The 23,248-nt window shown below is 39.8% G+C and overlaps 1 protein-coding gene and 1 pseudogene across 2 annotated transcripts in view; both read left to right on the top strand.

The window, feature by feature from the left end:
* CDC16 (cell division cycle 16) overlaps nt 1-20,870 on the top strand; it is a 36,623-nt gene extending 15,753 nt beyond the window's left edge. The window contains exons 13-18 of one of the 2 annotated variants that reach the window (XM_036315878.1): nt 7,976-8,128; nt 9,561-9,624; nt 12,879-12,940; nt 14,984-15,119; nt 16,513-16,603; nt 20,336-20,870. In XM_036315878.1, coding sequence (XP_036171771.1) covers nt 7,976-8,128; nt 9,561-9,624; nt 12,879-12,940; nt 14,984-15,119; nt 16,513-16,603; nt 20,336-20,595 — 766 coding nt within the window. In that variant the 3' untranslated portion in view covers nt 20,596-20,870. The remainder of the gene's footprint in view (nt 1-7,975; nt 8,129-9,560; nt 9,625-12,878; nt 12,941-14,983; nt 15,120-16,512; nt 16,604-20,335) is intronic. The other variant, XM_036315879.1, reaches the window with a different exon arrangement.
* LOC118659634 lies at nt 1,843-5,590 on the top strand (annotated as a pseudogene).
* Nucleotides 20,871-23,248: the final 2,378 nt, after the last annotated feature.

Below are 23,248 nucleotides of genomic sequence, written 5' to 3'. Positions count from 1 at the left end.
GGGCTGGAATCAGACTGTTTGGGGATCTTGGCAAGTTATTTACCCTCTTGAAAAATAGGAATAACAGCAATACTCACTCGTAGGCTTACAGTGAGGAGTAATTGAGATAATACCAGTTAAAGACTTAGGACAGTGTCTGCCATGTAGAAAGAACCTTGATAAAAGTTAGCTACTTTAATTTGTTTGTTTGTATTCAGGAGCAGGATCACATATTTATCTGTTTTGAATTTCATCTTGTTAGATTTGATTTACCTTTTCAGACTATCAGACTCCTTTTGGTACCCAGTTTGCATCAAAATTATTTATGATCCTCAAGTTATTTATTTTTTTTTTTTAGTTATATTAAATTTGATATATGACTTTTAAATCTAACTAGTCATCCATGAAAACATTGTAAAGGAGATAGTTCCCTAACTATATTAGTTTGCTTAGGCTGCCATAACAAAATATCGCAGATTGGGTGACTTAACAGAAATTCATTTTCTCACAGTTCTGGAGCCTGGAAAGTGTAATGCCCAGGTGCAGATAAGAGCTCTCTGCCTGGCTTGTAGATGGCTGCCTTCTCACTGTGTCTTCACATAGTGGAGAGAGAGCTTTGGTGTATCTTCATTTTATAAAGGTCCCAGCATTATGATCTGATGATCTTATTTAACCAATACAGTCATGTTGGGTTGTTTGGTCTTAACATATTAATTTCGGGAGGGATACATACATTCAGTCCATAACACTTATAACTAGAAATAATCCTCCAGATTAAAATTGTTCAGTTGGTTATTGATCCTCTAAGTGATCCAGGTTTCTCCATCCTGTCCACCAAGATGTGTGAAACCTCTTCCAGTGCTTTGCTGAAGTGTGGCTCCAGTGTCTGCATATACCCTTAGTCTGTCAATCTGTTAAGTTGTCAGAAAAAAAAAAAATCTCAATAATTTACTATGAGTTCTTTCTCATCAGCACATGCTAGGGTCTGCTATTTATGTATTTTTTTTATATTCTGGGTTCTCTAAAACCCAGACTAGTTATTATGAGTTGTTAGTTGCTAGCTAAGAATAAAAACCAGTGATAACTAATGATCTGATTAGTACTTTTAATGTTCCCCAATCTAGGCAAACTTTAATTAAATTTTCAAATCAGCTTCTCAAGATAAGCATTACTTTATTTTACTTCCCTGTCAAAATAGCGTTGCATTCTCTTAATTTGCCCTGTGTCTGGGTAAATGAAATTGTGTAAATATTTTAAAATGTCCTTTATGATTTCTTTTTTGAGCCATTAGTTATTTAAGAGTGTGTTGTTTAATTTCCACATATTTTTGAATTTCCCAAATATCCTTGTTATGATTTCTAATTTAATTCCATTGTGGTAGGAGAACATACTTTCTGTGACTTCAATCCTTTTAAATTTATTGAGGCTTGTTTCATGACCTGACATGGTCTATTCTAGAGACTGATCCAGGTGCACTTAAGAATTCTCCTCTTGTAGGGTGCAATATTCTATAGCTGTCCCTTAGGTCTAATTGGGTTATGGTGTTGTTCACATCTTTGATTTCCATGTTGATTGTCTGCCATCATTGCAAGTGAGGTACTGAAGTCTCCAACTATTATTTTTGAATTGTCTCTTTTCCCCTCTAATTCGGGCAGGTTTTGCTACATGTATATTGGGTCATGCACTGTCTCTAGTAATAAATTTTGTCGTAAGTGTACTTTGATATTAGTCTAGGCCAGCTGTGGGCAAACTGCAGCCCGCGGGCTGGATCAAGCCCGTTTGAAATGAATAAAACTAAAAAAAAAAAAGACAGTACCCTTTTATGTAATGATGTTTACTTTGAATTTATATTAGTTCACACAAACACTCCATCCATGCTTTTGTTCCGGCCCTCCGGTCCAGTTTAAGAACCCATTGTGGCCCTCGAGTCAAAAAGTTTGCCCACCCCTGGTCTAGGCACATCAGCTCTCCTTTGTTACTGTTTGCATGTTGTATCTTTTTCCATCTTTTTGCTTTCAACCTGTTGTGTCTTTGAATATAAAGTTTGTCTCTTGGCAGCAGCAGGGCCAGACCCGGTAGTGGCAGTGGCAACAATTGCCTGACCCCTCCCCTTCCCGCTCCCTGGCAGCTTGCTCTTTCCCCTCAGTCAACAATGAAGGGGATAAATGATCCAGAATGCACTGTCCCTATCAAAAAACAGGAGAAAAGAGTTGCAGAGCTTAGCCTGAACCTCAGCTCTACATCCGAGGATGAACTTCCCTTCTCTGTCAATCATGCAGCAAAAGTATCTACTACAAGCCTGACAGTGACACCAAGGGGAAGCAACGCAGCTCTCTTGGTGATGCATTCAAAGCAGACTCTTTTGTGGAGGGAACTTTTTCCCGCTGTTCCATGTATAGCAGCATCTCCCAGAAGCCAAATGGGCTTCAGGAAAGTGAAGGATTGGGTAAATACAGTCAGCGTAGGAAGGACATTGTTGAGGCCTCTAATCAGAAAGGCTTGGGTCTGACATTGCAAGGCTTTGGCCAGAGGTTGAATCTGGACTGGCAAGATGAGCCAGAGCCTAGCGCCTATGAGCAGGTGTCATGGTTTCCAGAATGTACCACTGAAATTCCTGACACTGAGGAAATGAGTGATTGGATGGTTGTGGGAAAGAGAAAGATGGTTATTGAAGATGAAACAGAGTTTTGTGGGGAAGACGTGCTTCACAATGCGCTGCAGAGTAAGAGTGTGTTTGATGTCCTGGATGGGGAGGAGATGCAGAAAGCTCAGACCGGGCCAATCCCTATGAGATGATCCAAGGAGTCTTCTTCCTAAACAGGGCGCAAGGAGGATGGCTAACATGGATTTTGTATTTGGTCACATTTTTACAAATCCGAGGGACTCTTGTGGGAAACCACTGGTGAAGGACTGGGAACAAAGGCATAGATTTTGAGCTTCTGTACTGTGCTGACATCTGTGCAGGCCCAGTTGTCTCCTCAGAGTATGTGCTGTGGAGGAAGAAGTGGCACGCAAAGCGCTCTGGAATGGCTCTGCAGGGCCCGAACAACTTTAAGCCGGAGGCCTTCTACTCAGCTTCCAGGGAACTCTTTGAATCTTACTATGGCGAGAGTGGGATTGATGGAGACATCACCCGTCCAGACAACATCACTGCTTTTAGGAATTTTGTCCTGGATAACAGATCGCAAGGGTGTCCACTTTTTGATGGCCGATGGGGTTTTCTCTGTGGTGGGACAGGACCTACAAGAGATCCTCAGCAAGCAGCTGCTGCTCTGTCAGTTCCTCGTGGCACTTTCTGTGTCTGGACAGGAGGCCACTTCATCTGTAAAACCTTTGACTTGTTCACACCATTCAGCATGGGGCTCATCTACCTACTGTGCTGTTCATTTGAATGAGTATGTCTCTTTAAGCCCATTACCAGCCGTCCTACCAACTCAGAGAGGTATGTGGTGTGCAAGGGCCTGAAGGTGGGCATAGATGACAGGATTACCTCTTCTCAGTCAGTATTAAACTCAACCAGCTGCAGAACACTGATTCTGATGTCAACCTTGTGGTTCCTTTGGAGGTGATCAGGGGAGACCATGAATTTACTGACTACATGATACAGTCCAGTGAGAGTCACTATAGTCTGCAGATCAAAGTTCTGGCCAAAATCTATGCCTTTGTTCAAGACGTGACCCTGAGCCTCGGCAGGCAGAGATCTAGAAACAGTGCCTTCGTCTTTCGGGGTTCCCAGACCAGGCTTGAATCGCTCCTGCTTCCTCAGACCCAAAATCTAAGTTCTTTGACCTAATACAGGGCACTGAGATTGACATCTTCAGCTCTAAGCCCATGCTGCTCACCTCCAAAACCTTGGAGAAGATCCGCCCAGTGCTCAACTACTGCTGCAGGGTGTCTGGCAGCGAGCAGAAATTCCTCCTCGGCCTGGGGAGGTCACAGATCTACACATGGGATGGCCGCCAATCAGACTGCTGGGTCAAGCAGGACCTGAAGACAGAGCTACCCTGGGACACTTTGCTCGCTGTGGAGATTGTCCATGAGCTGAAAGAGAGGGGAAGGCCCAGCTCGATGTCCTCGTGCTGAATGGCAGTGATGTGCAGGAGCAACACTTTAACCAGTGAATTCAACTCGCTGAGAAATTTGTGAAAGCTGTTTCTAAGCCTAGTTGGCCTGACATGAATCTCATCAGGATGAAGGAGGTGTATAGGCTGGAGGAAATGGAGAAGATTTTTAGCAGGTTGGAGACGAAGATCATTAAGGGCTCCAGTGGCAAACCGAAGCTCAGCTACACCTTGTGCCCACTGGTCTCTACATTGTTAGGACAGTGACTGAGCCATGGACTATGGGATTCAGCAGAAGCTTTAAGAGGAAGTTCTTCTACAAGAAAACCAAGGCCTCTACCTGTGAGCTCCCTGCAGATGCCATTGCCCCATTTCACATCTGCCACTATGGCTGGCGCCTCTGGGAGTGGGGAGATGGCATCCGTGTACATGACTCCCAGAAACCCCAGGACCCAGACAAGCTGTCCAAGGAGGATATCCTCTCCTATATCCAGACACAGCGCCTGAGGACGCCCACTCCTGCTGAACACAGTCATTCAGAGTCAGGGTGCCTTACCTAGGCCCCACAGTACTGGTTCCTTCCCCATCTTGAAAGGGACAGGGGAGCACAGTGATTGCAGCCTGCCATGGGGGGTGGGTGGTCTCCTCTCCATCTCCCCTGAAGAACTCAGTCAGGGGCCTTCAGAGGACACTCACATGTTCCTTCTGGAACCCCTTTTAGACTTCCCTTCCCAGAGACCTGCCTGGGAACTTTCTCCCCTGCCAAAACTCAGCCTGAAAGAGCTGCTCCTACAGGCGGTGTGGAGTCAAGGCCCAGGGCATGTGGGGCTAGTGGAGCATGTGTCAGTGAGCAGCAGGGCTTTAGCTCTGCTGTTGTCTCCTGTATCCTGTAAACTCACTTTTCTGAGTTCTCTGCACTGCCCTGAGGGTGGCCATGCCTCAGCTTTGCCCAACTTTTTACTGTGCCAACTCTAAGTGGGTGAAGGTCTACTGTCGTGAGCTGGCCAGGAGCAGCTGCTATATAAATCAAGGTTTTGTTTCTTTGAACTTGCTCTGTTTTGATGCCAAGTTTGGAGAATTTTCTTGTCCCCCCACTGCCTTGGTCTTCCCTGGCGTTCTTCTCAGCCTAGACCTCTGACAGTCCTGCAGACTGGGAAGGGAGGTGTGTGGGCTCACATCCCTGACAACACATCAGGATGCAGGTAGCACTGTCTGTGGTAGTGGATGTGACCACCTCCTGGGGTGATAGAGCCTTTCAGGGCTGCATCCCCTTTTGACCCAAACCTTGGGCAGCTCTAGAAGAGGAAACACCCTCGAAGCCCTGCCTTTTTCTGTGTCCCAGCAGCAGTGGCCCCACTACAACAGAGGGTACCTCTGGGGTAGGGTTGCACACAGCCCTCTGGCAAGCATGACACCCTCATTTTCCACAGCCACCTTGCTACCCTTTACCCTCTTATCTTCCCCAATAAAGGGCATTCACTTTTTTGTTTAATCCTCGCCCGAGGACATTTTTCCATTGATTTTTAGAGAGAGTGGAAGAGAGAGGGAAAGACAGAGAGAAATATCGATGTGAAAAAAACACAGCGATTGGTTGCCTCCTGCATGAGTCCTGACCAGGGCCTGGGCCAGGGAGAAGCCTGCAACCATGAGGTACATGCCCTTGACCAGAATTGAACTCAGGACCCTTCAGTCCGCAGGCCAATGCTCTGTCCACTGGGCCAAACTGGCTAGGGCAAGGGCAGTTACTTTTGTCATTTTATGGTCACTCTGTTTCTTCTATGTGGTGGCTGAGGAGGAAGAAGGGAAGCTGGGCATGGGCTTTGGGTGGGGAGGGCACTCATGGTTGTTTTTGATGGGAAATACCAGTCAGAGACATGCATACAGGCTCTTTAGAGCTCCATCTCTGTGCTAGACTGGTTTCCATGGAGATAGGGCACTGAGGTTCCCTGTGCGGTTGGTTGGAATTGGCCCCACCTGGGGAGTAGTGTCTCCAGCAAGCATCCACCGGCTTGGCAGCAGCACTGCTAAAATGCTGTATTTCCACCCAGTTCAGGGTATATCAGTGTGTCTTGCAAAATCTTGGGTCATTAAAGATAAACATATTTTTAAAATAAATGAAGTTGTCTCTTGTGAACAACATATAGTTGGACTGTGGTTTTATTATCCTGCTGGTTTCTTGTCTTTTGGTGGAGTTTTATATATTTATGCATAATATAATTACTGATAAGGTAGGGTTTATTTGCCATTTTGCTCTGTTTTTTATGTCTTTTGTCTTCTTTGTTCTTCTGTTTGCCAGTATTGCCTTCTTTTGTGTTAGATATTTTGTAATGTACCATTTTAATTCCCTGTTTTCTTATAATTTTGAGGAATTTTTTTTGTGTGTGTGATTATCTTGGGGACTGTAAGTAACATTTTAAAACAATTTTGTTTGGATTAATAACAACTAGGGTTCTTTCCAACACCAACAACCAATTCTCTGATTCTCCAGACACCAACTGGAACCTCCAAGTCAATTCATTTCTCAAACTGACTATCCAGAGTTAGTGCACACCTCACAGGTTAAGTAAGGGCTTAGTCCTACAAGACTGCCCCTCCCCACTTCAGGTGCCAATCACAAGTCCCAGGCCAATGATACTTCTGACTGACTGGCTACAAATCTGACACACATCTCTGTGTGTTCCCTTACAGACATCTCATTCCCCGATTTCCTTTTAAGTTTTTGGCCAGCCTCTTGTTTGCCTCAACTGGTATGGCTGCCTCAGGTTAATATTAAACAGTTACCACTGATTGTTTTCAACAACTGCCTGGGAGAGAGCTTATCTCACTGAGTTGGCTATGAGTCAGGTCAAAGAAAATCAAGCTATGAATGGGGGTTTTCCAGGGAGCTGACAGATGGGTGACTTATTAGTGACAGTTCTCTGTGGCACATATCAGGATCTCCAAGCTCATTCTCCTCCAGGGGCTGCTGGGCTGCTGATGTTCTAGGCTAGTGTGTGGAGCTGAGAAAAGGGAGACAGGAAAGGAACAAGTTAAAACATCATACAATCCGTTGTTCTTGCTGAGACTCAGCTGTTTCTCTAGAATAAACACTCCTCACATTGTTGTAAGCCTTTGGTTAACTTCCAGAGTTCTGAAAAAGTTTATTTTGATGATTTTTGGCAATGCTTTTGTTGCTTTCATGGAGAAGTAGATTGTATTCTGCCATTTCAGAAATACATCCTCCAGGTAAAAATTTTTAAAGCATTCTTCCTGACCTTTCTGTAGAACATAGATTCTTGAGTCATGATTCTAGATTTGAACCAAAGCACATACCAACCTTTCAGTCAGTATTATTGACATTCTTAGATCCATCTGCAAAGAAAAAGTATGTTTTCTCTGCTTTAATGTAATCACTGTACTTTGTATGTAAAACTATCTCAGAGAACATGAAAATGGACTAGACATGACATAATTCAGAACTCTCTGCAGTGGAACTGATAATAACTGGTATATTGGAATCTACACAGGAAGAGCCATTTCAGTTAGAAAGTCAGAAGCAGCTTCATGAAGGGAAGCAGAACTTTAACACAGTCATGAAGGATACATGGTACTGAGTCCATAAAGGAGAACGAGGAGGACAGTCTAGAATAGGGCCATGACATTAGCATAGTGTAGGAAAACAGTGAGCATAGACCCGTTTTTCTGCTTTAGAGGATTTTGGGGGTTTACTGTTGAATAATGAGATATAAAGGCTAGGTTGCTGAAAGGTTCCAGAAGTGGCAGCTGATTAGACTAAAAGTCCATTTGACATTCTTTAAATATTAGTAAACCAAGTAAATGCTCTGTTTTTGCCTATATTTAAGTTATTTTGCAGACAGGATTTGAAGCCAATAAATTAATTTCTACTGGATTATTGTTTTTGGTGTTGAATATATGAAAATTTCCAATATTTTTAGGTGTCATTTGCCAATGCTCTATATTGGATTAGAATATGGATTAACCAATAACTCAAAATTGGCTGAAAGATTCTTTGGCCAGGCTCTAAGCATTGCACCAGAAGATCCTTTTGTTATGCATGAAGTTGGCGTGGTTGCATTTCAAAATGGAGAGTAAGTACTGAAAGGCCAAAAGCCCTTCTGTTTCCTTTTTATTAGTATAATAAAACCTCAATCACTAGAGTTTAACTGCTCAGAGTGACCCTTCAGTAGATTTTTAAAAGTGTATTCTTTAGGAGAAGGGGGTGTATAGTTAAAAAAAAAGAAATAGAAAGTGTTATCTTGGATTTCTTTAAAAATGCTAAACCTCTGGTTTGGTCCCCTTTAATGTGGGCTATTACAAGCTCCTAAGTTCTGAGATTGGACTGTTGTCGCTGTCAACTCACTTGAGCCCTGCAGGATGGCCTGGGCACTGCAGATTTCTCAGTCATCTATCTCCTTGTTGATTAGGAGTTGGAGTCATGCATTTGAGAAACATTCTCTACAACTTTGGAATGAAAATGTTTTCTGTTTAGCTTCCAGTTAACCTCAAAATTAAACTAGGATGGCCTAACCTGAGTTTACTGGTCAATTGAGGCATTAACTGTAGCCTTGAACATTTATAGAATAAGTAGGTCAATGTCATTCTCAAAGAGAAAAATATGTATAGCTCTTTGCATTAAATTATACATGAATTTAAAACAGTAAATTAGTACTTCTGTAATGGTTTGTTGTGGCGTGAAAAATTGGGTTACCTAGTATTTATAAAAGAAAGTTTGGAGATTTAAAAATAATGTATAATAATATTTTAATATACAGTCAACTCATTTTTACCCCCAAAGTCAATCAAGGTGCTTTCACATTGTGCGGACATGTGCGTTTTCCCAGCTAAGGTCAAACAAATGATGTTTTGCCTTCTTATTTCCACTTTCCTACTTAAACAAGTGTTCTTTTTTACATTCAATTTTGTGACACGTTTTTGTGCTTTTTGTTGGTAATTTCACTGTTTAAAATGGCCCCCAAGTGTAGTGCTGAAATCTGTCTAATGTTCCTAAGCACAAGAAGGCTGTGTTGTGTTGTGCCTTGCAGAAAATACATTTGTTAGATAAACTTTGTGAAGGCATAAGTTACAGTGCCTTCAGTTCAGTGTTAATGAAGCAACAATATATGTTAAATTAGGCATCACTAAGCACAAGCATATATAAAACGGGTTATAGGTTGAACATTTGGTAAAAAATGTGAGCAGAGGTTTGGGAACCTAAGCCCTGTATTTCCACTGGGAGCAGTAGTTCTGACTGCACTAACAGTGTGCATGGTGGGTAGAGAACACAGAGAATAATGAGAATCGACTGTATCTCCTAACATCTTGAACTCCAGTGATATTAATGCCATAAATTCATCATCTATTACAATTGCTATTGCAAATAGTACATTGTAATGTACTACTTACAGAGGTTTACCTCATTTCATTTTTTATATTACTAAAAAGAGAATCAAATTTTTCTTAAAATGTTTATTAAGTTTTCTAACTTTGAATAACCTGCAATCTTTTTTCCTTCTATTTTAGATGGAAAACAGCAGAAAAATGGTTTCTTGATGCTTTGGAAAAAATTAAAGCAATTGGGAATGAGGTATTTTATGTAATATCTATAAATACGCACACTCGTAAGTATGTGTACTATTGAATGAGGAAAATAATATAGATAATCTGTCTTGCTTAGAAAAAAGTAACCTAATATCATATAATAACCTAATATTTATCATAACAATTGTCAGGCAATGAACTGTTTTACTTCATGGTACAAAATGAATTTGTTTCTAATGGAGAGGAGGGTAGGTGTTGGCTCTGTGCTCTAGTTTTGATAGGTGGGAGTAATCAGAATATATTTGATGATTATTTGATACAAGGAATGTGTGATGACTCGTGGAAACTGGTGGGCACTGCAGCACATAACATAATATGTCCTCTAGCACCCAAAAGAGCCTCATCTTTGATAAATGGTTAAATATAGCAGCTGATCCCACTGAAATGGGGCTAAGTGTCATTCAAATTCAGACTTATTATTGTTTTTTTGTTTGTTTGTTTGTTTTTGTTTTAATTGCTTAAAGTATTACAAAGGGTATTACATATGTGTCCCTATTATTGTTTTTCCTCACCTTGTACTTAACATATATTTAGACTATTAACTATTTGAAAAATTTACTAGGTTCTATTGTATGAAAGATGTACCCCATGAATTTGCACTCATGAATTAACCTTCCATCTAGCATGGATGTGTATATACTATATTATTTTAACAGGTTTAGATATTGTAAACTTCTGTAGATAAGGAATTTGCATGTTTCTACTCTCTGGTTCCTGAATCTTTTTACTTGTACCTATTTGGTTTTATTCTATTCTGTTTGCCACTTGCCAGTTACATACTTGGGCATACTTGCCCACAGTCCACATCTTCTTTGGTTGTAGTTCCTCCTTGCTGAGACAGATACAGCTCCCTTGGGCTTCCTGTCAGGTGGCAGTTCACCTGTCCCCATAGACACCGCTTTGTTTATTTTGGTCTCTTCTTACTTGTCATATGAACTTAAAAACACTGTATTTCTGTGTGTTTGCACATGTATGTATATAAACAGGTTCTTCCACAGCACAGTCTTGGATGGACTGGATAATACATGTGTTTTTGTTAATATAGGGTTGCTTCTTAGCACCTTGCCAGTTTTCATACAATTGAATACCTTAGGACCTTGGTACTCAAACTGGACCAGCCGTATCAGCATTACCTGGGAGCTCATTAGAAATACAGAATCTCAGATCTACTGAATCAAAATCTGCAGTTTTAGCAAGATCCCCAGGTGATTTCTCATGTACAGAAAAGTTTGAAATGCACTGTCTTAAATGACACTTAAAATTTAAACTATATTCTTTGATGATCAGAAGGCATTTTAGGAGTCTACAGAAATTTGAAGTAATGATTTTAAGTACAAAAACACAATACCATTAAACTCAGAATTTCCATTAGAAAGTTATATGAAAAGGGGAAAACATTGTTTGACCTTAGTTAATCAACTGCTAAAAATGTCAAAATAGCCACAGGAAAGCAGTCATGCTGAAGAATCACAAAGGGGCCCTAGCTGGTTGGGCTCAGTGGATAGTGTCAGCCTGTCAATTTTGGTCAAGGGCACATACCTCAGTTGCAGGTTCACAGGAAGCAATCAATCGATGATGTGTCTCATATCGATGTTTCTCTCTCTTTGTCTCTCCCTCTCCCTTCCACTCTCTCTAAAAAATTCCTCGGGTGAGGATATTTTTAGTGGTAGTTAAAAAAAAAAAAAAGAAGAAGAAGAAGAAGAAAAAAAAGAATCACAAAGAGTTTGTTTTCATTCAAGTGGGCTGTGCCTCCCAGTACCAGGCTCAGGAGAGTTAGAGAGAGTGGCTCAGACCTGTGTATTCATTTACAGATCAGACTTACTTAATGCATATTGACTGTGCCCTAAGCTCTAAGCTAGGCATTGAGAGGCAAGAGGGAATTTGTTTGCTATTTCCTGCCCTCAGATCGATTGGGGAATTCAGATAAGTAAATTGGCAATAATTTTGTGGTACAAAAGGGTTGTGATTGCGGAAATAAAGAAACCCACATAGAAGGGCAGTTAACCCAGATTTGGGGGTGGATCAAGAAAGCCTGGCTACATCATACACCTCAGTCCTAAAGGATGGTTGATGTTAACCAGGCAAAAGTAAGGAATAGGGTATTTCAGGAATAGGGAACGGTGTGTACAAAGTTGGAGCTAATTTAGTATGACTTGGATTTTGAGTTCACAGAGAATGTCAAGAAATGGGGCAGAAGCTATTAAGGGTCTTGAAGGTGATGTTAAAGTCTGCACCTTATCCTGAGGGGGGTGGGACAACAAAAGGTTTAAGAAGGGCAGCATGGTCAGACTTGTCTGATTGGGGCCCAGACAAGACTTTTTAATGGGTGGTTGTAATTATACCAAGAAGGCTGATAAACAAGCCTTGGTGATTCCTTGGAGGGGTCAGGTATGACATGGGTGCCATGTACTGTGAGGGCACTCAGGAGGAGGTGTGGTTAGGGAGCTGGGATGGCAAGAGAGCGACGATAAGAGTTTAGCATGTGGCTCATTGAATTTGAAGTGCTTGTGAGATGTCTAAGTAGAAATATTTAGTAGACAGAATATAAAGCTCTGAGCTGGAGATATAAAATTTGAACTTCTTCAACATAGATGGGCCCTAAGACAAATTGTGCTAATAAAATAATGTTCTCGGGGCCCTGGCCAGGACACCTATAAGAATCAAACGATGAATGCAAAGATGGGTGGAACAACAAATCGATGTTTTTCTCTCTCTCTCTCTCTCTGTAAAATCAACCAATCAGTAATTTCTTTTAAAAATGTGGTTTTTTTAAATTGATTTTAGAGAGAGAGGGAGAGAAAGAGAGTAACATCAATGTGAGAAACATCAAGCGGTTGCCTTCTGTCCCTGTCTCTCCCCCCATCTCCCCAACCCCCTCACCCCAGTCTGGGGACCCAACCCCCAGGGACCAAACCCTCAAGGACCAAACCCACAACCTGGGCATGTGCCCTGATCAGGAATCAAAATGGCGACCTCTTGGTGCATGGGGTGATGCTCTACCAACTGAGCCACACCAGACAGAGCGATACATAAATATTCAAGTAAAATAATAATAATATCCTCAGGAAGTCTCAGTAGTAGTAAAGAAAGATGGAAAAAACAGCAAATACTCCTGCTTAGTGCTGTGCAAGCACCAGGAGAGAGTCCAACTCGCATAGATGAATGAAATAATGCAGTGCAAACAGGTCAGGCGGAAAAGTGACATCTGGAAGTCATGGGTTTGATGTTGCTGTGTTTCAGGTAACTGTTGACAAATGGGAACCTTTGTTGAACAACTTGGGGCATGTCTGCAGAAAACTTAAGTAAGTGAAGTATTTTCAGAAATATTCTTGTGACTGAAAGTGAACTTAATTTTCATTGTTACATTCTTTAGCCTTTTCCATATTTTTGTGGAAAAATAGTTGTTTTTGTTATCGTTAATTTATAATAATATATAATTTTCAGTAATCTTATAATTTTTAGTAATAATTTTTAGTACTATATCAAGAATTATAATCACTTTTATTTTCTTAGATTAAATAATTTTTAATGTTCAAAATTAATTTAGAAGAACTGGTAATTATACCAGTTAGTATAAAACCACTAGAGCCCCAGTGCACGAAATATGTGCACGGGTAGGTTCCCTAGGCCTGGCTGGCGATCAGGGCCAATCAAGTTCCCCACTTTCCCACCTCCCTGCCTCCTTCCCTCACTCCCTCAGCACCCTGCAACCACTGGTTGCCTGCCATGGTCCGTGCCGTCCCCTGTCAGTCATCGCACGTCATAGCAAGCAATCGGAACTCCTGGTCAAACTCCTGAGGGGACAATTTGCATATTAGCCTTTTATTATATAGGATGTCTACATTCTATCTCACTGTTTTCCGCTTGATAACAGTTTTGTGGTGTGAGAAACAGATGGCAGTTGAAAATAGATTCTTTGGTCCTAACCGGTTTGGCTCAGTGGATAGAGTGTCAGCCTGCGGACTCAAGGGTCCCAGGTTCGATTCCAGACAAGGGCATGTACCTTGGTTGCAGGCATATCCCCAGTAGGGAGTGTGCAGAAGGCAGCTGATCAATGTTTCTTTCTCACCGAGGTTTCTAACTCTATTCTTCTCCCTTTCTCTGTAAAAAATCAATAAAATATATTTTAAAAAAATGAAAATAGATTCTTTAGTTAAATGAATTTGGTAGACTCTAGGTTACTCAAAATTTAATGGGTTTTCTGTTTCAGGATTTCTTGGGAGTCTTTACTATGTATTATGAGCTGCAACATTTCCCAAACTTTATTGAGCACAAAACCTTTTTTTCAGAAAAGATTTTACAGGGAAAGTATTCCAGAGAACTTTTGAAAATGCTCTTCCAAGTAACTCCTTTTGACCTTAAAGCAAACCTCTTGAGTTGCCTTTCACCACCTCTGGTGTAGGAGGTTTGACTTCACATAAGGAGGCCTTGCCGTGTGATAGGGCACAGGCCTAAGTGTCAGGGATTAGGTGCTGGCTCCAGTCTCCTATTAAGCACCAGGAGGAATGCAGCAATACCCCTGCAGGAGCACCCTCAGCTGGCTGAGCGAGCAGGCAGGAAAGTACATGTCAAGGAGGTGTTAAGATACGCAAAAGTGGATATGAAGTACCGTTATCAGTTAACAGTCTAGACCAGTGGTTCTCAACCTTCCTAATGCCGCGACCCTTTAATACAGTTCCTCATGTTGTGGTGACCCCCAACCATAAAATTATTTTCGTTGCTACTTCATAACTGTAATTTTGCTACTGCTATGAATCATAATGTAAATATCTGATATGCAGGATGTATTTTCATTGTTACAAATTGAACATAATTAAAGCATAGTGATTAATCACAAAAACAATATGTAATTATATATGTGTTTTCCGATGGTCTTAGGCGACCCCTGTGAAAGGGTCATTCGACCCCCAAAGGGGTCGTGACCCACAGGTTGAGAACCGCTGGTCTAGACTGTTATTCTAGTACAGTGATGGCGAACCTATGACACGCGTGTCAGAGGTGACACGCAAACTCATTTTTTTGGTTGATTTTTCTTTGTTAAATGGCATTTAAATATATAAAATAAATATCAAAAACATAAGTCTTTGTTTTACTATGGTTACAGATATCAAAAAATTTCTATATGTGACATGGCACCAGAGTTAAGTTAGGGTTTTTCAAAATGCTGACACACCGAGCTCAGAAGGTTCGCCATCACTGTTCTAGTATAGGAAAGTATTTATGTTTTAATAGGTATTCTCATCTTAGACTTAGAATTTACTACTTTTACTGTACTCACTAATTGTTTTATCTCTTTCTTCCCATTCTCCTCCCCTCCCCAACTCCCTCTCTCTCTTCTCTCACAGAAAGTATGCTGAGGCATTGGATTATCACCGTCAGGCATTGGTGTTAATTCCGCAAAATGCATCCACCTATTCTGCCATAGGGTATATCCATAGTCTGATGGGCAACTTTGAAAATGCTGTGGACTATTTCCATACAGTATGTCTTTTGTTTGTACCTAATTTTAAATCTGGTTAACATTTACCACTTTACAAAAAAAGAGATCTTTTCTAGGCAATGTTTTGATACTTTGCCATTTTAAAATTCTTTAGGTGACCTTATATTTTATTCTTTGCAGAGAAAAGTATGTTGTGCAATATTCAATAAATTAGAAACAAATGTGAGACTTGTCTTATGTGTGCAGTGAGATATAGTAGTGTCCAGTGATGTCTGTCAGCCCAGTCTGAGCCGGGCGTTATTCTAGGCAGGGAGTTTGTGTTGCACAGTGAGAACCCTTTGGAAATGCTAGTGGGTTTTTTTAGTCCATTTATGAGTTATAATTAATTTCCTTAGATCACTTAAACATATGAACAAAACAATATGCATTTATTACAAGGAAAGAATCTCTCCTTAATCTATATGCTGTGCTTCATCAAATCTAAGATGCCATTAATAAGCAAGTTGACCACAAAAATAAAACAATCACTGCCACTTAAACTTTAACATAATTATTTCCTGTCAACTGTTTTGTACTTAAAACATGCTCTATTGGATATATTAGCATATAGATTTTTTTCAGGGATCACTCAAGTACCAACATAAAAAGAAAATATAAGGGAAATAAATAGTTAAGATATTCAGTTCTTCACATTCAGAGTGTGGTTCTTCTAAATCACTTTTGTACCAGGTGATAACCCTGTTTTCCCAAAGTAGTGTCGTGGTGCCAGCACACCCTGCTATTGACTCAGGTTCCTTCTCCAGGGGTGGGGAACCCTTTTTCTGCCAAAGGCTGTTTGAATATTTAAAACATCATTCATGGGCCATACAGAACTATCAACTTAAAAATTATCCTGCTATATTTGGTCAAACATTTAATTAACTCACCCCTAATGCCTTGGCAGGGCCAGATCAAATTATTTTGTTGGTCTAATATGGCCCACAGGCCAGATGTTCCCCACCCCTGTTAGCTAAAGACATTGACTCTGCAAATTTTATGCTGTCAACAGAAAGTTTTAGACAACAGCCACAAATCATATATCTTCTGTGTCTCCCCTCACAAGGTTTGTGATCTGGCCTGTGCCATTAACTTGGCCACCAAATCACAGGGCTCCATGTGGACATAAAGTTTTTAAAAATTTTTTGGAGGAGGGGAATTTTAAACATAAAAAAATACAGAGAATAATGTAATGACCCTTCACATACCATCACCCAACTTCAACATTCATTAACTCATGGCTACTCTTGTTTTAGCTGTATCCCCACTAACAACCTCCTTCTACTCACACCTGAGATTCCCTAGAGTATATTGAATTCAGTTTAGCAAGAATATTTTAAAATAAAAGAGAAGAAAATATTTTTTCTTGTAATAACCATGCTGAATCTTTTCTGGCAGGCCCTTGGACTTAGGCGAGATGATACATTTTCTGTTACAATGCTTGGTCATTGCATTGAAATGTACATTGGTGATTCTGAAGCTTATATTGGTAAGATTACAATTATTATTATTGATTTCATAGTCCATTTTATAGATTGTTATATATCTCTGTTTCGGTTTCTCAAAATTTTGTGTGAGGTTCTAGGTTTATTTTTCCTACCATTCTAACTACATTAATATCAAGAAACTCCCTTTTTTTTTGTTAGAACAATGCTGTGAGAATTAATGACTTATTAAGTATTCATTGAGTTTAAAGTTGGATATTTGCTATATGCAAAATACTATTACAGAATTTGTGCAGAGCACTGTGATATATAAGAATTAATTTAATTGCATAATGGAAAAATCTTAGAGACATTTTTCTGATAAAGGGCTCTGGCCTTAATACTTTATAATGCAGGATATAGCATATTTATATTTTAGTAGAATATTAAGTTGGTTTACATTCACGCTACAGTGCTCATAATTCTTTAAATTATTTTTTAATGACAAGCAAGTCATAAATTTGGATGGCATTGGTGTACTTGGATACTCATTTATTTATAAACATTGTAAGGTAAAGAGGGTACAGTGAGGTTAAATCTTGAGATGTGGACTTTGGAATAGGCAAATATTTCTTTAACAGAACATAAAATCATAAAGGGAAAAATGTTATTTGGGCTTCAATACAATTACAATCTATTTGTCAAAAACACAAATATTAAGAGAGTGAAAAGGCATGTGATATACTGAGAGAAGTTATTCATAATACATAGACTTGTCAAAGAACTTGTGTCTAGAATACAAAAAGTCCTACAAATCAGTAAGAAAAAGTTTAATCAAAAACAGGCAAAATACTTGAACAGGAGCTTCACCAAAGAGAATATCCATATAGTTACAAAGCAAATGAAGATGCTTAATATCTTACTTATTAGGGAAATGAAATTAAAACCATAATGAGATAACACTGCCCATCTGCCAGAATGGCTAAAAATTAGAAATACTGATAGTACCTAGTGTTGGTGTAGTATAGATACAGTACAACTAGAACTCTTGTATGTACTTTATTATCAGGAGGGTTATAAACAGATAAAACTGTTTAACATATCTACTAAAGTTAAACAGGCCTATTATATCAGTTATCTGTTGCTGCTTAACAAACCACTCCAATAAAAATGTATTATTTTTCAAAGTTGGCTCTTGATGGTCTCATTCAGTTATGCATCTATGGTCTGCAGGCATTTGGCAGGGCTGATGATCTGAGATGGCTTCATACACAGGTGGGGGGCCTCAGCTGACACTGCTGGGCCTCTCCGTGGTCTTTTATCCCAGTTCTTCATAGCATGGTGGTCTCAGGGTTCTAAAGGACAAGAGGTAAAATTCCAGCCCTCTTTAAAGCTGGAAGTTACACAAAATTACTTCCATCACATTCTCTTCATCAAAAGGAGTCATGTGATTAAGTGCAGTGTCAATCTGGGAGGGGGTTATTCAAGAGTGGCAAAGGTGTCAGGAGGTGTGACTTATTAGGGCATTACTGACCTTAATATGTAGTGTTCTACTCCCAAGTATATGCCCAACAGAAACAAGGGCCTCAGTAAGCCCAAGTTCACACATAAGATTGTTCTTAGCTTTATTCTTTTTTTTTTTTTATAAAAATATACTTTTTATTGATTTCAGAGAAGGGAGAGGGAAAGAGAGATAGAAACATCAATGATGAAAGAGAACCATTGATCAGCTGCCTCCTGCATGCCCTCCACTGAGGATCGAGCTCGTAACCTGGGCATGTGCCCTTGACTGGAATCGAACCTGGGACCCTTCAGTCCACAGGCTGATGCTCTGTCCACTGAGCCAAACCAGCTAGGACCTTAGCTTTATTCTTAAAAGCATCTAATTGGAAATTACCAAATGCCCACCAATAGGTGAATGGAGAAATCAATTATGGTATATTTATACAAAAAAATACTACACAATTAAAATTAAAAGGACTAACTACTGAATCACGTAATATAGATGAATCTCACAGATTTTGACCAAAAAAAACAATATTTACTGATTAATTTCATTTATATGAAGATTAGTAATAAGCAAAACTAATCATTGATGATGCAAACATCAAAGCAGTGATTACTTCTGGCTTAGAAAGGGAAGTATTCACTGGAAGCTGCATGAGGTAGTTTTCTTGGAGCCAGCAGTGTTCTGTTTGGGTCTGGTGGTGATTATGTGGATTTATACATATGTGAGAATTCATCCAGCTGTGCACACTTTGTGGTTTGTAGGTTATGACTCAGTTTTTTAAAGTTAAAAAAGGAAAAAAGAAGCTTGACTTCTGGCATCCTGAAGAACCTAGGTTGAAATCTCAGTTTTGCCACTCAGTAGCCCTGTGGTTTTGGGGCACATCTGAGTATGTTTCTTCATTTGGCCAAGTTGTGAGGCTTAAATGCAAAATTCCTATACAGCTAAGTGAGGTCTGGAGATACAATACTGAGTAAGGCAGATATTTTGCCTGTGTTCACAAAGGTAATGATTTTACAGAGGAGATTTCCAAGTCTACCATTCACTACACTTAGAAGTCTCCTCTATGATTTTATGTCCTGTACTACTTTTTATTTTATTGAGGTATAAGTGACATCTAACATATAAGTTTCAGCTATACAACATAATAATCCAATATTTGTATGTATTGCACAATGAGCACCACAATAAGTCTAGTTAACATGACACTGTACATAATTACAGAATTTTTTTCTTATGCTGAAATTATTAAGATCTACTCTCTTAGCAACTTTCAAATATATAATACAATATTATTAACTACTAGAGGACTGGTGCACGAAATTTGAGCACTCGGGGTGGGGGTGGGTCCCTCAGCTTGTCCTGCGCCCTCTTGCTGTCCAGGAGCCCTTGGGGGATGTCCAACTGCCGGCTTAGGCCCAGGGCTAAGCCGGCAGTTGGACATCTTTAGCGCTACCACGGAGGTGGAAGAGGCTCCCACCACCACCACTGTGCTCGCCAATCATGATCCTGGCTTCTGGCTGAGCGGCACTCCATCTGTGGGAGTGCACTGACCACCAGGGGGCAGCTCCTGTGTTGAACGTCTGCCCCCTGGTGATCAGTGCACGTCATAGTGAGCGGTTGAGCAGCCTTAGCATATCATTAGCATATTATGCTTTGATTGGTTGAACGGACGACTGGACACTTAGCATATTAGGCTTTTATTATATAGGATAGTCACCATGATGTACAAAATAGTACAAAATAAAAATATATTTTTAGAAGGCTTATATGTCATTATCAAAACACCTATTAGTTTGTACTGTGTAAAATTGTCATGTTTTTATGTCAGAAATGATTGAATGTCATACATCTGTTGAAAGTCCTTTTTTCATTCTAAAGATTTTGATATGTGGAAAATATATTTCCCTTCACTGTGGCTTTTATATGCATAAGACTTGTGTCTATATACCAATGCCAAAATGCCAACAGGCAGTTCTTATCTACCAGTCGAGAAAAAAACGCCCACAGGTTCCTTTCATTATGTAAGTGGTTTTAGGAACGGGATGGCTATTGAGCCATGCTAGAGCTTGAAACTGCATGTACTTCTAGAAGCCTTCCCAGTTGTCTCTTGTGATAATAAAATAAAAAAGGAGGAAAATGATTGAAACATTTTTTCTTTCTGAGCTTTACTTGTACTCTTAAAAGTACCATTTGACTTAAATGATAAAGGCTGTGTTATGTAATAATGGAAATGATAGTGAAATAATGGAATTTCTTATTTTGTTCTTATTATGGTGTTTCTTTTTAGGAGCAGACATTAAAGACAAATTAAAATGTTATGACTTTGATGTGCATACAATGAAGACACTAAAAAACATTATTTCACCTCCGTGGGATTTCAGGGAATTTGAAGTAGAAAAACAGACTACAGAAGAAACAGGGCTTACACCACTGGAAACCTCAAGGAAAACTCCAGATTCCAGACCTTCTTTGGAAGAAACCTTTGAAATTGAAATGAATGAAAGTGACATGATGCTAGAGACATCTATGTCAGACCACAGTACGTGATTCCAAATGGGTCCTGACTTTGTTTTGTCCTAGCGTAGAGTAGGTCAGTCAGTGTTCTTCACATCCGTGTCATGTCTTAAGAATTTCCCATTTCTTAACATGAATCCAGACCATACTTCTACATTTAGGAACAGAGACCGGCCTTAAGAGACTGCATAGCACACCTTTGCAGCAGATATTTTCTGATCCTACAAAACAGTTATACATAGTGGAATAAAGAAGGTAAAGCATCTATTATGTCTTTTTTTTCTTTTTCAATAAACTTTTATTTTGGACTGGTTTTTTATTTAAAGAAAAACTGCAGATAGTACAAAGAGCTATATACCCTTCACTAGCTTTCCATTGTTAACATCTTACATTACCATGGAACCTTTGTCATAACTAAGAAACCTACATTTTTATGTTTCAAGTGACTGAACTCCAGGCTTTCTTTGTATTTCACCAGTTTTTGCATTAATGTCCTCTTTCTGTGCCAGCATCCCGTCCAGGGGCCACACTACGCAGCTGTCCTGTCTCCGTAGGCTCTTCTTAACTCAGACAGTATCTCAGACACCTATTGTCTTTCCTGACGTGGAGGGTTTTGAGGAGGACTGATCAGATATTGTGTAGAATGTCCCTCAATTTGAGTTGTTTCGTGTATTTCTTATGATTGGACTGGGGTTATGGATTTAGGAAAAAAACACCCCAGATATAAAGTAATTTTCTCATCACATCATGATTGGGGTACACGATATCAACTTAACACAGATGATATTAACCTTTATCTCTTGGTTATGATGGTGTCTGCCAAGCTTCTCCACTATAAAGTTACTGTTTTTCCCTTTCCAGACTCTATTTTTTAGAAGCAATCACTAAGTCCAGGCGACCCTCAGTGGCACCAGGGGGTTTTAAGCTTTACCCCCTGGAAGCGGGTATATTTGCACATATTATTTAGAATTTTTCTGTAATGAAAATTTGTTCTCATTTATTCAGTCATTTACCAGTATGGACTCATGGATGTGTATTTTATATTTTAGGTTATGATCCCATGCAGTATTTATTGTTTGGCTTTAATTATTTCAGCTTTGGCCATTGGAGATCTTTCAGCTTGGCTCCTGTGACATATCCCATCCAAACCCACAACCTTGGCAATCAGGATGCTCTAACCAACTGAACTATTTGGCCAGGGCTAACCACCAAAACTTTTTATTTTAACCTAAATGCATCCCAGATATTTCTACCTTCTCAATGTGGAAATACAATGGCTAAGGTAGAAGAAAATATCCTATATAATAAAAGGCTAATATGCAAATTGACTGAACGGATGAACGCCCGGTTGCTATGACACGCACTGACCACCAGGGGGCAGATGTTCAACGCTCCACGGCAGCGCTAAGGATGTCCGACTAACGGCTTAGGCCCACTCCCTGTGGGCTTCTTGACTTTGAGAGGGTGCAGGCTGGGCTGAGGGACCCCCCTGAGTGCACGATTTTCATGCACTGGGCCTCTAGTATATAATATATAAGGCAAAAAAATACTAGCTCTCATTTTGTGAGGCCCCCCACCAATAAGGCCTTCTATAAATGAAACTGAGCACTGTAATAAGGCAGCCAGGCCCCATTCTCTCTCAGTTCATCACAGAGAATGTCAGTTGAATGCAATGATGCACTTAAGAGACCATAGCCTGCCCTCTATTTAGACTCAAATAGTGTATTTTTTTGCTTCAAATATATTTTTATTTCAGAGAGGGAGAGAGAGAAACATCAATGAGAGAAAATCATTGATTGGCTGTCTCCTGCATGCCCCTTACTAGGGATTAAGCCCACAACCCAGGCATGTGCCCTTGTCTGGAATCAAATCTGGGAGCCTTCAGTCTGTAGGCCGATGTTCTATCCATTGAGCCAAACGAGCTAGGGCTTGAGTTTTTCTTTTTAATCGACTTTCTACCTCTGTCAGGCATCATATGTACCTGCCTTTATGCCTCCCCTTCTCTTTAGCTGAGGTTAGAAATTCAAATGACTGAACTTAATATAATCATTTTAGAAATAAAAATGAAGGTACTTTTTAAACAGTTTGCTCACTAGACCAAAATATTCATTTAGTTTCTTCATTGTTCATCTATGATTTTTTTAGGTTTCTGGAAAAGCAAACTCCTGATAGTGAGCCATTACAACATTGACTTTAAGACACAAGAGGCAAAAGCTTAAAGACATTTGACTAAGCTGCTTTTCAGATCAGCAACACTTTAATACCATGATTTAGACTTGAGTGTGTCAAAAAGGCAATGTGTAATTGTACTGCCAGGTATTTTTCTGTTACTACCCAATTCTCTAGTATCTCATAACGATGCATAGTTTCCTAAAAAAGCATCCTTATTGCCAACTTTAAAGTGGTCATGCTGTCATCTTCAAAGGAAAATGGGAGTGATATGGTCTCCAGCTGCCGTAAGCCACTATCATCCATCAGTTAAGACTTCTCCCAGTATAACAGCCTTTCCTATGACAGACATGTACCTCAGGACTACATTTATGGGTGGAGTATTCAATTAAGCCAGTGATTTTCAACCTTTTTCATCACATGATACACATAAACTAATTACTAATATTCTGTGGCCCACCAAAAAATATATTATTTTGCTGATCTGACTAAAAAAATAGGTATAATTTTGATTGAT

The sequence above is a fragment of the Myotis myotis genome, unplaced genomic scaffold (genome assembly GCF_014108235.1).
Source record: "Myotis myotis isolate mMyoMyo1 unplaced genomic scaffold, mMyoMyo1.p scaffold_m19_p_63, whole genome shotgun sequence".
Lineage (NCBI taxonomy): Eukaryota > Metazoa > Chordata > Mammalia > Chiroptera > Vespertilionidae > Myotis > Myotis myotis.
Note: the sequence above shows the minus strand (reverse complement) of the source record. Positions and strands in the feature narration are given on the sequence as shown.